Below are 16,491 nucleotides of genomic sequence, written 5' to 3'. Positions count from 1 at the left end.
AAACAAAATATCTTCAGGACATATGCGTCACATACATTAAAGTAAACCCTTACCGTGATAAGTCGTCCCTTGTTGTCTACGTTAAATGAGTTGGAACTTTTAATTACTTTGTTATCTTATAGTTTCGTATTTCGTAGTGTTACAATGTTGTTTTAGCTTGTATCTGTAATAGTACGGACGGAGTCTATGGTTCGTATGGACGTAGATTTATGTAAATAAAGAAAAATGTTATGTGTATAAGTTGCAGGTTAAAAATTCAGTGGCCGGAGCGAAGGTTGGACTATAAGATAATATAATAACTTACTACGCTTAGTCATGCTTTTGAAGAGAAATTTACCAATTTATGATTAAACTAGCCGGAAGAAAGGAAACAAGGAGAGGTAAATAATAGGTAAAATACAGTAGAAATTTTCTATGTTTTGTTTCTACTTGATCAAACGGCACAAATACGATTCATTCAAAGTCACTGATTATCTCTACTGTAGGTAAGAATACCCTAAAAAGATTTTAGAATACCCTAGAAAGATATTAGTAAATTTTTCAAGACAATAAATGACCTTTAATGATAATTGTTGGAAAACGTATAAAATCGAGCATTCGAGCAAACTACTCTAGATTTATGAAAAAGTTTTAGACCATACTACTTTATGAGGTGTAGAGCCCAAACCATAAGGAGTTCAAACTTTAAGTGAATACAAAGGCAAATTTAGGGGATAAACTGAAGATAATCATCGCGTTGCATTCACACTGACTGACTCTACCGTAATTACCGAACATCAAATTGATATGAAGTCAGGCGAGCCGAGATTGAGTTTACTTTTTGTCTGTTGACCGTAACTCAATCGGTGCATATGCAATGCGTTGGTAACCTAAGGAATAATACCTATTCTGGACGTTTTTCACTCGGCTCAGCAGATCGACGTGGCCAGCGGAATATTGTTCAATAACGTCCTTTACGTCGTATGGTTTTAACGCTTCTTTAAATTTACGTCGGGCCACAAAATACTTCATCTGTTAAGATTTTATAAGACCCATAAATTTTGTTATGGTTTGAAAGCTCTAGTCTAAAAATAAAAGAACTCGGCAAAGCTTTTGATCCAAGTTTTAGATGTTAGTCAAAGAAATGTTATTTCCCCGTAAAAGGGTAATCATGAAAACTTAATAGGTAAAACTAGACTTAACTTTTCAACTTCTTGAATATCTATAAAATATTTGATGCGATCTACTGTAAGGCAACGATAAAATTGAATCGGATACGAGGTCGGTAACGCGATGGGTGAAGTGAGAAGCGATTTTTAAAGTTATCATTTATTTAAGCACCTAAAAGGAACTTGGGAATTGGATGAGGCCGTAGGTTAAGCAGAAGTTTGGACACAGTAAACATAATTTAATAATTCAAGATGCTCCTTGATTAGGTTCTTCGCTTTGTTCGTTCTTTCATTTCATTAATATTATATTGCTGAGTAATAAAATGCAGTGTTGTTTTAGAAAAGGTATTTTAAGTATGGTTTTGTATTGTTTTTAAATAGAATATAAAATGGATTTCCTTTTGTTTAAGGCATGTAAGAATGTTGTTTAGTACACTACGTTGGGATACTGGAAGTGTGTGAGGCACGTGAGGTTCGTAAATTTAAACTTAAATTATATTTCATTATCCTATAATATTAATATTAAATAATCATATTGTTATTTAAAATAGAATTTCATAAAATAAAAATATAAACTTAGGAAATATCTTACCTTTCTTATAAATCTAATTGCTGCTTTATGCCGCGGAGTTAGTGTAACACAGCGGGGCTCGTCCTCTTCATCTGCGTAAAGCAATTTAAATCATTATATTTGGTCGAAATTATTATTATTTTATAATACATACAGATGACGCGCTTTGTCTGTACAATGTTAAAGCCAACAAATTTCAACCTGAGATATATATATTTTTTCCTCCTTTCATCTCCATGCCATTAGATAAATAGATATTAAAAGGATTTAGAATGTATCATTGATGTTTAATAAAATTTATAATTTTGAGAATAGCGATTATTATTGAACGCATTTACACTGGAATTAGTACAATTATATACTTTGATACTATAAGTATAATCCTTACCAATTTAAGAAAAATAATTACCAACTATTTTTTTAACGGTTATTGTACGCTACAACCATTACTCAAAATAGAAGCACAATTCCTTTAAATTTATTTATTCTAAACGACATCGTACTGCTGTGCAGTTCAAAGTCTGGTCAACAGTCTCGCCAGAACATTGTTAGGAACTTTATGACACTTCTCAAAGAGTCAACACAAACAAGCACCTACCAAAACTTCGTAACTGATGAACTATGGCTGACTCCTTACTCTTGTCCGTAATCCGTTTATTATTGATATATATTGATGAATTGAAAACAATTTATTAACACACTTCAGCTCCTAAGAGAACGGGTTTACTTTTAATTCGACTGTATTCAAATTACCGTATTCTTGATCAATGAATAAAACGCATCATAAACGCAGTCCACACATTTCCAAATCGTTTATTGCGAGACAAAAACCATGTTACATTACTCGTCTCTTTACGCTAAGGTTAGGTTATTACCTTTATAGGTAGGATTATTTGTACAATTATTTTTCGTTTGATAATTCTAAAATGTGTCTCATGAGCCACACCCCTTAACGCTTACCATTGGAATTTTTGTTGGAGAGCGCTGTTTCGGCCACCGAGTCGTCGCTACGGGCTGAGTTGATATTTCGAGTGCACCCTGAGTGGTGAATTGTAGCCCCTGCCAACCCATACATACGCTCACTTTGACATAGGACCCATAGTTTCTAGTATATATAGGATTTTGATGACACTTACTTTTAGATCATTCGTTTTTAGTATTTCACTATTGGCCATGAATGTTGTTTTTTTATTATTATTATTTTATTGATAATATTAACTCCAAATTGTTAGCTATTTTTTATAGCAGAAGCAAACAGAAAAAGGAGTTATGTAATCATAATTTCTTTATACGGCATAAAAATATCACCTAAATAATGAGGTCAATGCAGTGGTTGTTAATGTCTAAGCAAACTATCGATCCATTTGTTATCTCTTTCTTACCCAGGTGTTACTGTTATATGTTTATGAAGGGTTATTATAGATCCAAATAGAATTAAATCAAATTCGCTCCATTAATATTTTTAATTCACCTTTCACGAAGATCTAATGCAGCTACTCAATTAATTAAGACCAGTGAGGTCGAGTTTCAACAGAATGAGAACTTGTTAGTAATCGATCAATATATAAATTTATTGAAAAGTTATTAAATTTATACATTTTAATAAGACTCGTTGATGTATTTCGGTTAAATATTTTAGTCCAAAGAGTTAATAAATTTAATACGCATTGCACTTAATTTTTGATAAGCGAAATGTCAAATGTAAATATTATGTATAATATATGATAAAATATATTTTAAAAGCGGTTTTTAATACTTTTTATTCTGTTTCCTGTTTAAAGAAAGAATTATTACCATTTTTTATGTAATTGATGCGCTTAGTTATAATCAAAATTTCGTAGCACTGCTCTTAGGGAGCAACATGTCTACGCTAGAACTAAGAAGTATTCCAATAGAGTTCTGTTGGTAACAATGCATAACATTTACCCATAGTTTAAATTATGTATTATGTTTTTATAATGATTTTTAAAAAGGTAAAAATTGAAGATTTTTTAAAAGTTTTCTTAATTACTGAAGACAATTTTAACCTATCTACACTTTCAATATAAAAGTGAGAAATATTACTAGACTTAAAGGGGTTAAGGTATAAAATAGACAGCAATTTTCCCTTGCTGTAATCGGACAAAGAGAGCCCTACAAATTGTCCATACGTCTTAATATTTTTCCTTGGGTCAGACCTACTTCGCCTCTTGGGAAATCCAACAATGCAATACAACGCAGAGTGCTTTTTGATATCATCTGACTTATAATAAATATGAATTTAGCGTTAAATTATATGTGGGATGAATTCAATTATAGGCCATTAATCTTGACCAATTCTAAAACTATTTCATAATACAGTGATATTAAACTCTATTTATAAGGCTAGTATAAAGAAGCTATTCCGTAACTTGATATTTAATTTGCGTTGGCCTATCAAGTAGAAAACTTAAATATAATTTCAAATGTTTAAGGTCGGTACAGGTTGACTTGGAAATCATATAAAGAAAAAAAAACAATTGTTAATTGTATTTATATACCTAATTGTCTACCTGGCATGCAAAAATAAATGCAAAGCGGTGTTATTGTATAGGCTTTTTAAAATCGAAGCTTAATTAAAGCCATTCCAGTAAGAGAATTATGCTTGTTCAGTTTATTAAATCAGGAAATCATTTGTGTGAACTGCGTTCTATGATGCGAAACAGTCCTAACTAGCTAATGATTTATATAGAAAAAGAAATATGTCGAACTGAATCTCCAATTTCTTAGGCTACTTGAGCAGTAAACGCTATCAAAGCAGTTCAGGTTTTAGAAGGCATTTGTTCTTCAAATGGATATAGTAAAGCTTATGAGAGCGGATCAGTTAGGTATTCGAAGCGTTACGTACTACGCGGGTGCATTTTATTTCAAAATAGTGAAAAATAGAAAGAAGTACTTAATAGACCAGCAAGTGTTTCGAGCTAACAGATGCAGTTTGTCAGCCGGATTTAAGACATCCTATCCGGTATCAATGCTGCTACGCCGTTCGTGTATACACATCATGAAAGGTTTGTCTAAATAAAGATAATAAACGCAGCTTTCTTGACTTTAACTTTCATGCCATAGTGCCGTCTAAAAGATGAAGAACAAAACCTTGAAAGCAGCTTTTCCAACAATGAAGTAGACAACACGCACGATCCCCTTCCGTAGTGCGATTATCTATGAAACAGGGCATAATATCATGTCACCCTCCATCTACTAAAATAAAGATATTTGTGATATTGATGTGACAGTAAACTGTTGCGTTTGGAAGTCGATACAAAAAGCAATCTTTTGTCATAGTTTTATCTTCATGTTTGTGGAATGGCTGTGGCGCTATGGTCGGTAGTTTCGTGCTATGTTAGTTGAAAATCTACTTCGACGTGTAAAGTTTAGAAACTGTTTTGACGTTGATTAATTATTTTGTTTTTAATGTTATTTTATCAATACAAATAGATCTCAATTTCTATGAATAACAATAATCGATCGACGTGAAGCAAAACAATGAAAACCATAGAAACACAAAGACTATATTTAGTATCGTTAGCATATTAAAATAAGGATTGTATGTACTTACGATATCAAAATCTATTAACGTCAGAATTAAAACAAAGTTTTTAACTTATCGCTATACACGAAAAACAAAAGCACACAAAAAAAATACAATCTATTATGTTACCATATTTAATGTGTCTTTGTATATCTCCGCATATTAAACACAAATCACTGTACTCTTGAGTGTAGTAAAATGTTTCTATTGTACACATGTAATTAACATTAACAATGAAATAAAGTGATATTTATCACTGTTTTCAATACAAATGCTTACCGAGATTTTCTGCGCTTGCGTTGACGTCGTACCGATGTGCAGGCTTCGAATGGGGTGCGGGTGAATGCAGGGAAGAACTTTTGTGTCTTCGAATTGTAGGTAGACGCGATACAAAGGAAGCATTGTTCTTGAATGATGCACTCATGACCCGACTGTCAAACGTATACCTAATTAACGTTTACTTTGTATTTCGTATTATCAACGTACGTATGCTTAACGTTTGGAATGCTTTTTATGACGTGATTACTCCACCCACTGAATAGATTAGAGTTATTACATTCATAATTAGTAAAGTTTATAGACACGCAAAATATTGCATGATCACGAGATACTCATTATTTTTATACACTTTATAAAACAGACGATTTTTATATGGTATTTTTTCATACTTATTATAGTTCATACATTAGATACGCCAGTTGCCCTCCTTTCATTTAATTATGTTCAGTTTAATATTGTAATGTAACGAAGTGGTCATAAAATAAAAATGAATAAAATAAATACTTTGTTTAATATACAAGAATTAGATAAATCTGCGACGAGTGTGGAGGTAACGCGTCGTATATGAGTCGATTGGTAAAATAAAGTAAATAATTTTACCATTCTTAGATATTTTAGTCCAGACTCTAGAGTCTAGCTATAGTTTTAAATTAGCACCACAGTTTTTATACCTATTGAATATCAAATAAAGATTATCATAAGGCAAATTTTTCTTATAATATTTTATTTTAACATATAACTAACATTACTAAATAAAGGCAATTTAATTAAGAAACAGAATCCCAATATGTCATTTCAAAATCGTTATCAGAGTCAGCATTACGAAGACTTAAACAAAAACTATGATTATAAAAATCTCATCCTATCGTCAACAATGGGTGACCCCTCCTTATGAAGGTGATAAAATCTCACCTAATTTGAGGGCTTGGTAGCGGTATCTGATGTATCTTCCATGTAGCGACACTCATAGAGTGCTCATCAGCGGCGTAGCACCGCCATAGAGCTTGTATAAGCGTAGCCGCGGGCTGCCGACGTCTTATCATGTGCTTTTGCCTTTGTTGTTGTTGTACTTTAAGGGCAAAACCCGACCCTAGTATGCCCTATCCAAAAAAACCGAGAAGATATTTAATAGGAAGATAATAATTCAAGAGTTTATAAAAAATATAAATAAAAGTACTAAGCTTCACATAGCTGTAGAATGTATTATCCTTATTGCTGCCGTAGCATTATGAGTAACAAAAGTGAGAAAATTATTTGAAGATTAACTTATCTGTTACATTATTAATTGTTTTAGTTGGACTTTTGAAAATAATTGAGAGACAATCATTTCTTAAATGTGAAAGTAAATATTAGTCATTAAATTAAGCAAGGTGATGGAAGTGTAATAGCCAATATTGTTAACGAGAGAATTACAAATACGACCGGCCTTTATAAGACATTGGTTTAATTTAATACCATATTTCTTACTATGATTGCGATGTCATTTCCATATAAATGTCTACGTTTTATAATAGGGAATATTATGTTTAGTAAATAAATAGTAAAATTATTTAATTATTAATTAACTAATAAGCCTACGCTTCTTACAAAATCAGATGAAATGAAATGCTGTAGAAATAAATGTCATACTTACAGCAGGAAGAGCAAAAAATGATATTCCTAGAAGAGCACAAAATGAGGCAATGAGTTTTCCTTGCCAGGTTTGCGGTACCATGTCGCCATACCCCACGGTGCACAGCGTGATCTAAGAAAATTACTTAATGTTTACTTATTCCTAATACCAATGAAATGTAATTATGAATGACCTTGCCTCCATCCTCTATGAAATAACGAAAATCTCAAAATTTGTCATAAAGTACTTTGGTTAAGTTTATGAGACATGAAAAGTCGTGATTTCTCATGCAATTATTTTTTCCTTATTTAATGAGTCTTAATATTGTATTTATTTATAGTTGCGACCTACTTCTATTATTTGCGTAATATAATTTTGTGTGTAAAATCTAAAGATGGCCTTCATCCCTTACAGGCAATGTCGATCAATATTTAGTGGTTTCATACTTACAACACCCCACCAAAGAGCTTCGGCGAAATTCTTAAATTTGGTATCAGCAACATCCTTCTCGGCCAAATAAACTAAAAACGATGCAAAAATCAGTCCCAGAAATCCTATATATAACGTAGTTATCAGTTCCTGAAACAAACAACATTTTTAAAATAAGACAATCGGTGGTTGACATTGTCATCTGTTTTAGCTGGGCTCTTCCGTACATCAGTTTTATATATTAAAATGAAATATTTAAAGTATATGCAAATTACTTTTATATATACTAGATATAATTTGTGGTAAAGTGTCCTTATGAAGAGAAAGACCCATAAAAACCAATCTTTCGGTTGAAGCTTCCAAAAAACAAACGAAGTACCTAATTTTAATAATATTTTCCTGTTAAATAAAAAACATCAATTTCTAACAATAATTCGATGCTCCTACTATAATTTGACGATTATGAATAATAGAATTGATTTCTTGAGATTATTTCGTGCGACTTAAGAAAACAGTAAGATGCCGCGCTTATTACGAAGACTGCACCGGTGTTCTGAATCGCATTACTTTCCCCATTATTCACTGAGCATTGTAATACAGCCAGATTCTTCTACAACGGCAAAGTACAATTTTCTTCTATTCATAGAAATGTATCAACCAAACAATAGTTTTTGTATTTACTTACTTTCTCTACCCACGATAGATATTATACCAAGTTTCTTTACAAAAAGACTTCTATTTAAAGCATGTAAAGTTTACTTGAAGTATAAGTATGTTCAATATTTCACGTGGTGCCGTACAAGTGACGATAACATCGACAGATGGATTGAAACGTTTACGTTTTATACCTATATTAAAAGAGGTCAAATACCTAATTTTAAAGGAGTACTGGAAAATTTATATCTTTAAAAGCTCGATTGATTTTTTATCTTGTTTTTGAAGCAAGCATAATTACGATCACGTACCTCGTGACCTTTAACTTTATCTAAAACGTGTTCTATATAATTTAATGTGCTATAAGGTATTTAAATTTATGCGCTCTGTTTGTTACTTTGTTAAAATAAACCTATTGATATTATACCAATAAGATTAACGAGGTACACCTGAATTGTAGAGCGATGTACCGAATACCCTAAGTAGTAAATACAATTCACAACCACAAACAAACATTCATGCTTAAAGGAATCTGAATAGGGCTAGGATATTTCGACCGCATTACACAAGGTAAACGTAACAAAGGTTTTGACTTACGAAAAATGACTCGCTCGGATCACTTCTATGGAGGAGACGAGTCGAACAAAGAACGCTGATTTAACATAGCTCTTTGTTTTACAAATTGACGCTAGGAAACAACTATCAATACAAACATATTATTTTATGATGAGATTAGCTCGTTATGATAAAAATATGAATGTTTATTTGACACAGATCGCGGTTTATTCAAATTAAATCATGTTTAATTTACAAAAGTATAAAACTAAATAATTAAATAGCGATAAAAGCTGTATCATTCTACGTTTGTTTATTTGATATAATTTGATAACTGTTTGGTTAGTCTATTGACTAACAAATATCAAGACGTAGGAAATTCCGCAATTTCTCGGATATATCTTTATTGATGTATCACATATGCTTACATATACTCAATCATGCCAGCTTAATATGAAACTATTGTATGACTTTGATTCCTTTGCTATATTAGATATATACGAACCCGTAAAGGAAATTACGATGTTCCGATACTAATTTGTATACCGTATCTGCTACGTCACTATAAAACGAGCGCTTAAATACTTAGGTTATAATAACTGTGATTTTTATTACTCAGCTTAAATTAAACAATAGTTTTAATAAAGCTAGACGTTTTTAAAACTTTAAGTTAGTATTTAACTTAAAGTTTTAAAAACGTTTCGACCTTTCCCTTGAATTTGACTTGGTACAATTGTGGCAAATACCATTTTAATAATAATTTCTAATTATTTAAATTATATTTTTTTTGACGTGGACGAACTGTTAATTGTTAATAAATGACATATTAGTATCGCTTGATTCAGTATTGCGAAATCATCGTAATACGTTTATTATAATACAATTATGTAAAATATAGACATTTTGAAAAGTAAATCTCTCCACATATTGTATCTGTTTAAAATTACCTAAAATAATTAGGTTATGTTATTCCGTCACTAGAAATATCTAAATGTACATCACGCACATTCATTTTTCAACACTACGTAAACAGTGTTGAACAATTTATACTATAAACCCACTCATTGTCATGTGTGTTTGTTTACATACTATTTTTGAAGCATGCAGCAGTGAAGTATATATGTATCCGCAGAATTGATAAATAAAAAGGAAAGGATGCTAACCTAACGTGTGCTTCGTGTTTAAAGACATAATTTTTACGTCTGAAACTAAGACTTACGCTTATCTACAATATATAACATAGGTGTCGTACCTGTCTGTGTGCGTAAACAACTGAGCCTAAAAGTTTCCATGTACCCCCTCGTCGATCCATTCGCACCATTCGTAAGATTTGGAAGAATCTTAAACCGCGCAACGCTGACGCCGCAAACACTTGACCCGAGGATCCCATACCCAAAACTACCATAGACGCTATGATCGTTGTAAAATCTAAAAAAAACATTATTAGGCACATGATTACATGACTTTTGGTTTTCCGTCGTGAGAGTTACTCAATTATAACCGTTTCAAATAGCATGCAAGGTGCTGCAGGTGCATTCCATTTTCATAACTTTATTGAATTTATATTATTAAGTAATGTTATTAACATTAAATATACTGTAAACTTAAAGAAAGGAACTATGGATTGAAATGATAATACTTGCAATACAGGATCTTTTATTATTTTTAAGAAACTTGTGTTGTGTCCGTTACATATTATGCAAATGTTGAGAATATGGTAATATTGTAAGGTTTTGTGTTGTGTCGGATGAATTTACATAAACAAATATGTTGTTTTGGAACGTATGTTGGTAATAGATATTCAGATTGGTTTCGGACCGCGACCAATTTCACTTGCTAAAAATAGCAACTAGCCTTTTGCTAAGGTGAACGGCTCTGTTTAAAAATATCATACGACAAAAACTACTAAAAGACATTTATAGGTCAAAGTTGAGGTATAATATTATCGTAAAGCAAGATTAATAAACCCAAGTGGGCGAATCGTGTAGCTATATTTTACGTTACGACGGCAAGGTAGTCTCTGAGTGGAGCAAAAGGACACCCTGCTGCTATATTCCATGTATAGGCGACACGTAAAATTCAAGCTTTCTTCCAAATATAAAATCTTCGGTAAGTTAATAAAATTCCAACATTTCTGGATATCTTACCGATTATGCAAAAAGGCCGCCTTAAAAACTTGAGGCGGCCCATTAATCCTTGATACCGAGAGCGACATCCCGACGACCACAACCTGCAATAAATTATAACGATGAGCAACGAAAACAAATACATAATTATCACAATATATAAAGTCATAAATTAAACCTTACAAACAAAGTACGCTATTTTTGGCTTGTACTCCGCAAGAGCTTGTTGACCAACTTAGTAAGGAAAATAGCTCGGTAAATGTTCGAAAGCCACGCTAATTAGCAAGTCTCCCCTGAGGAACACAACTTACTTATAATGCATTACGCAATACCGGTGTAGCTTGATAGCTACTTGTTATGCACTAAATATAGTATGTATTTTTGAATCTAATATTATTACTGCAATCTATATGAGCACTTATTATTTAATAATCATTTACCATTTAAAAATAAGACATTTAAAAGCTCAGACAGCAAAAAAAATTATACACAGTTCCAAGTAAAATATGGATGTATTTTGAAAGCAAACAAATGATTATTATTTATAATACATGGTTTTGTAGAGCTATTAGCAACAATATATATCACTGACTTACATATTGATGAGCTTTATGTTAAAAAGTATTCATAATAATTTATTTATAAACGTTTTCTATAAAATCTTTAACGTGAAAAATTGCCTTTCGCATTCGTTACGTTAATTCGTATTATAATGACGTTATTTCTAGCTAAGTTAAGTCTGGATTTATGCAAGTTAAATTGAATCTGTTTATTTATATGAAATAATCTCAGCTTGCAATGTTAATTAAAAACGGAAAGTCGAGCCAAAGAGTCTGATTGAATAATTAAGTCTCTGTTGGGTGGAAGCGTCATTCTCTTTTTAGAGTTACTGACAGAAACAATTGTTTATTAATTTTTTTGTAATACAATATTTTTAATTAATCAAAGTATATACCTTTGCTATCTATGCGCTTTTGCCATCTTATAGGTATTTCATTGATCCCTTTACTAAAAAAAAACCACTCGGATGGGAATTAATAAAATCGTCAAAACCGGTTTCGACTGCCCTATTAGAGTTGAATTTTTCACCTTGCAAGAAGTTATCCAAATCTCTCAGAAAATCGGTTTGAAATGATGCAATATGTTCGCCTTATTGTACTCGCGTTTCGATATATTGAGTGATATTCCCAGAGACCTTTCGAAAACAACGGAAACGGAGCATACAAACAAAGGCTTTTAGGGGGCTTAACTCTAACATCCACGCTGTCCACTTTCACTTAGAGACTGCAAAGCTCGCCTTGCTGTATCTTACCGATACTCAGATATTCAGATTGAAGGAAGATACTTATGTAAGCTTTGGCTGCACGTAGACTGCGATGACCATCCGCGACTCTATGCGCGCCTGTATAGGTCCCATAGAGGAAACGGCTACAAATTCACTGCTCGAAAGGATTCCGACCGCTGAAATCGTAATACTCGGCGATTTCAACGCCGACCAAGTTAGTAGATTGGGATTGGATGCGGTCTTTTTGAGTACTCCAAATGCCGTCGCTGACTCTGTAGCCGAGGTAGTCCTGCAGAGAATGGAACTTTTTGTTTCATTCTCTGCGGTGTCGGTCGGTGGCAGTTCCCAGACTTGGTTTAAACGTTCTTCAATGACGGCCTTGCGTTGTAAGCCTGAACTGAGGCGGGGAGATCCTATGATGCGACTATCGGCGAACGTAACAAGCATACAACTCAGCGTCCAGGTCCCTAAGTCCGATATTGTCCCTAAGTACTGGAAGACAGCTTTATATAAATATATATATATACATCTGATCCCTATAAAAGGCGATCGCTCTGATCCGTCCAACTATCGTCCAATAGCTATAACCCCCTTGTTCTCCAAAAATAATGAAAGCATTATTAACGGCCAGCTCCTGAAGTATCTAGAGGGCTACCAGCTGATTAGCGATTATCAATACATAGTCGCTCGGCTGGTGACCTTGTATACCTTACACATAGGTGGGCAGAGGCAATTGAGTCCACTGGCGGTAAGTATGGACATAGGGTTTTAATCTATCGATTCGATCGGGTGTGGCACTGCAGAGCACTGCTCTTGATGCTTCCAGCCTATGGTCTCCACGAGAAATTGGATCTCTAGCTTTCTTGCTGATCGGAGCATCATGGTTGTCATCGACGGAGCATATTCCGACCTTCAACCCGTGAATGCTTGGGTCCCTCAAGGCCCTGGTTTCTTCGACCCTGTTTATTCTGCATATCTGTATTGTCTTATTAATTTCTCGTTTCCTCTCAAAGTGGTGAAGACACGTCCTTAATTATCGCGGTAAGTCTGCTCGATGGCTTTAAGATAATCTCACCAACCTAGATCCTTTGACCCTACCCGTTGGGTTACGTCTGTTACCTTAGGTCTGTTGGTGCAGACATCCCGTACTTATGTACTTATAAAATCACTATTTATGTGTTAGGGTATATCTGTAGAGCTTAGGGAGCCTTAGGGTTGTTAGATTATTCGGTCTCACCCTCTCATATATTTAGTTATATAGTGCAACTTGCTAAATACATTCATTAACCAGATAATACTGACATTCGTTCCATATAAATTTAAATAATCAGTTCACTGCTTGCAAGCTGTTCAGTTGTTTATTTTAAGTTTCATACTTCTTATACATTAGGATAATATACTTAATTTTTCTTTTACTATGGAAGCTGGAACAGATAGCTTATAAGCGACAAGACAGTAGGCCTCTGTATTTTAAATGAACTATATTTTGATTGCTATGTATTTAGGTGTAAAATAAAAATATATAATATAAGTACTCTTTAACATAATAAATCCTCAGTAAAGATTTTTGTTACCGATGTTTTTAATAAAGTTCAGTTTACAGAAGCATTAAATAATTATACTATACATATATTTGATATACCTTACCGTAAACAAAACTCTATAGCGAACCACACGACGACTACGGCCTCCATATAGAGAAGTACAATGCCAGCTTTTGCTTCGTATTCTTCTATAGTGGAGAAAACCGACAGTGACAAACACATGAACACCATCAAGAACCTAAAAAAATGGTTATTTCAAGTAATAATTATTATGTACGCTAAAATTTGTCTTTTCTTCATTGAAGTAAAACTATATACGGACATAAACGCGAATTTATTACATTATTTACATTACTCGACGTTATAAAAAAGTGTGTAAATGAGTAGTACTAGCAAAATACCTTTCTAAAAAAGGCGTAACGGAAGAGTCTACGTAGTTGTATTAATGTTGAAATAAAATCGTAAGACGTTATGAATTTTTGATGGTATATTCATCTTTCTCAATAAGACTAAATTTTAGACAATACAAAATACAATATACGAATCTTCCTTGGATATTTTATTAACATTCTATTTATTACAAGTTCTTGGCTATATTGTTTTTTAGGTAAGAATTTATAATTTACTTTTTTATCAAGTTGTATGTATTTTATTTGATAATCAAATTGATAATAAAATGTATCTCAAAGTTGAGAATAACTGGCAGTCAGAGTTCCTAGCTACTAGTACGGCGCATGAGAAAAGTTTATGAAAAAACTCAGCGCCACGAATCCTCACCTACTTATTACTTATTCTTGAGTTTTCTTATCAACAGGATAGAAAAACTTTGATGCGGGCGCCAATAGTAATAAGATTCGACAAAAACAAAAATAGTACGTTTATTTGTGTTTCTCCATACTTATATTATTATAGATGGCAAAATCTAATAGATTGATAGTAATGTATCATTTTATTAGCTGGGTTAGAATGACATTGTGACCGTGAACCAAAACTACCTACTTTAATTATGGGGGTCAATTTTTATTAAAACTATTTCTATCTTCACTTAGACTAAATACTTAACTTTGAAATAGTATTTGCTCATTGAGTATTTAAGTCACCTCAAATTACATAAAAGGAAATATGTAAAAGAATTTCCTCAAAAGCGTATAAAATTCATAAATAAGGGTGAAAAGGTTGGGTCTACGCTTCGTAACAGAATGTGAGCGTAGCGTGGACTCGACATGTTTATTATTGACACATTCATTGCCTTCGGAAACTGCCTTTACCATATATTTGGATAGTCTGCACTGGGAATTGGGGACAAATAGTTTACTCTATGGACTATTTTCATTGCACCAGAGAACGTCGTTTAGTCACAAAGGTATGCTGCAATATAACTACCATAACTCCGCGTCTGTGGCTTGTAATACACACTACAAGCACTAGGTGATCTACTTGTTTAAAAATATCAATGAAAAGGAAAATGTGGTGTGTGACTTCAAACACAGAATATTGTACACTATAATATACTTGTTGTATTTTAATGACAGTTACAGTTTACATAACCTTAAAATAAAACAATATTTAAATTAGTATTCACGTTTAGTATTTTCCAAATAAACCAGCACATGGTTGGTAATTCAAGTGCGTTTAATATATATATAGTTATATATAGTTGCTATACGATTTAAACCGCATTTGATCCCTCAGAAAATAGATTCACGATTAATGTGAAGATAGCGTATGTAGGTAAAATGATTGAAAATTAATTACTATGTTGAATATTCCGCACTAATGTAATAGCAAATTCGTAACATCCCTTGTTGATAAGTAATTTATTGAAAATTTTAAATATTCAGTAATTGTATACCTTCGAAATATGATTTTTAGCTGATAGCATTAGTTTGCATATTTACACAATTTAAGAAAAGAATTATAATTAAACGAATGCACAATTTTTTACAAAACACAGAACTTATGACTTGTGACAACATAAAAGGTGCGCCATCTATCACTTTTATTTCTATTTGAAAAACCACACGCTTTTTATCATGTGAAATCGATTTTTTTTATTGATAAATTAAGGTTAGTTTATGCCATTTAATTATGAAAAATAACATCGCTTATATAACCAACGCGGCTTCGTTTACAGGCCAACATCCGGAAATCAAAATTTTCAATGACTTATTCCAGAATCATCGAGTCTATAAGCCGCAATTTCAGTCCGTATAGCGCGCTTAAGGTCTTGAATTATCCGGGGATTAGTCGCATACACTTTTCCTTTAAAAAATCCCCAAAGAAAATATTCAAGCAGTGTTAAATCGCACGATCTCGGGGGCCAATTTACAGCCCCCCAGAATAGGTCTGCCGACTTCAATTCTTGTTTTAATGGATAAATTCCATGGAGTATGGGTGGAGGTTTAAATCAATGTGTAAAATCCGGCGTAAAGTGGTCTCAGCGATGGCCAATTGTTTCAAAAGTCGCGTAGTCAAGGTGGTTGTCTCTTCTCCCACAATTTCACTCACTGCGGCTATGTTTTAACGAGTACGAGCTGGGCGAGCATTGGAATGGTCTGCGCCCTTTAACCGAACCAGTTTCTTCAAAACGTTAAACACAACGAAATCCTAAATAAAAATAAATGTAGGGCGTCCATGTCGGCCAAAACTAGTGTAATGTTAGCGAAAAGTATTTTTTATATTTCGACTGTTTTCGTAATAAGTTTGGAAGTTTGAACCAAAATGTGCTGTTGTGTAGTAAG

General features: G+C 32.9%; 1 protein-coding gene across 1 annotated transcript in view; it reads right to left on the bottom strand.

The window, feature by feature from the left end:
- LOC123715938 (potassium voltage-gated channel subfamily KQT member 1) overlaps positions 1-16,491 on the bottom strand; it is a 39,862-nt gene that overhangs the window by 6,882 nt on the left and 16,489 nt on the right. Inside the window, exons 4-12 of the mRNA XM_045671320.1 lie at positions 13,854-13,988; positions 10,943-11,025; positions 10,048-10,223; positions 7,608-7,736; positions 7,179-7,289; positions 6,458-6,645; positions 5,546-5,697; positions 2,680-2,778; positions 1,741-1,811 (exon numbers count right to left, since the gene is read on the bottom strand). Of these exons, the coding sequence (XP_045527276.1) occupies positions 1,741-1,811; positions 2,680-2,778; positions 5,546-5,697; positions 6,458-6,645; positions 7,179-7,289; positions 7,608-7,736; positions 10,048-10,223; positions 10,943-11,025; positions 13,854-13,988 (1,144 nt within the window). The remainder of the gene's footprint in view (positions 1-1,740; positions 1,812-2,679; positions 2,779-5,545; positions 5,698-6,457; positions 6,646-7,178; positions 7,290-7,607; positions 7,737-10,047; positions 10,224-10,942; positions 11,026-13,853; positions 13,989-16,491) is intronic.

The sequence above is a fragment of the Pieris brassicae genome, chromosome 11, assembly GCF_905147105.1.
Source record: "Pieris brassicae chromosome 11, ilPieBrab1.1, whole genome shotgun sequence".
In the NCBI taxonomy this organism is placed as follows: Eukaryota; Metazoa; Arthropoda; class Insecta; order Lepidoptera; family Pieridae; genus Pieris; species Pieris brassicae.
Note: the sequence above shows the minus strand (reverse complement) of the source record. Positions and strands in the feature narration are given on the sequence as shown.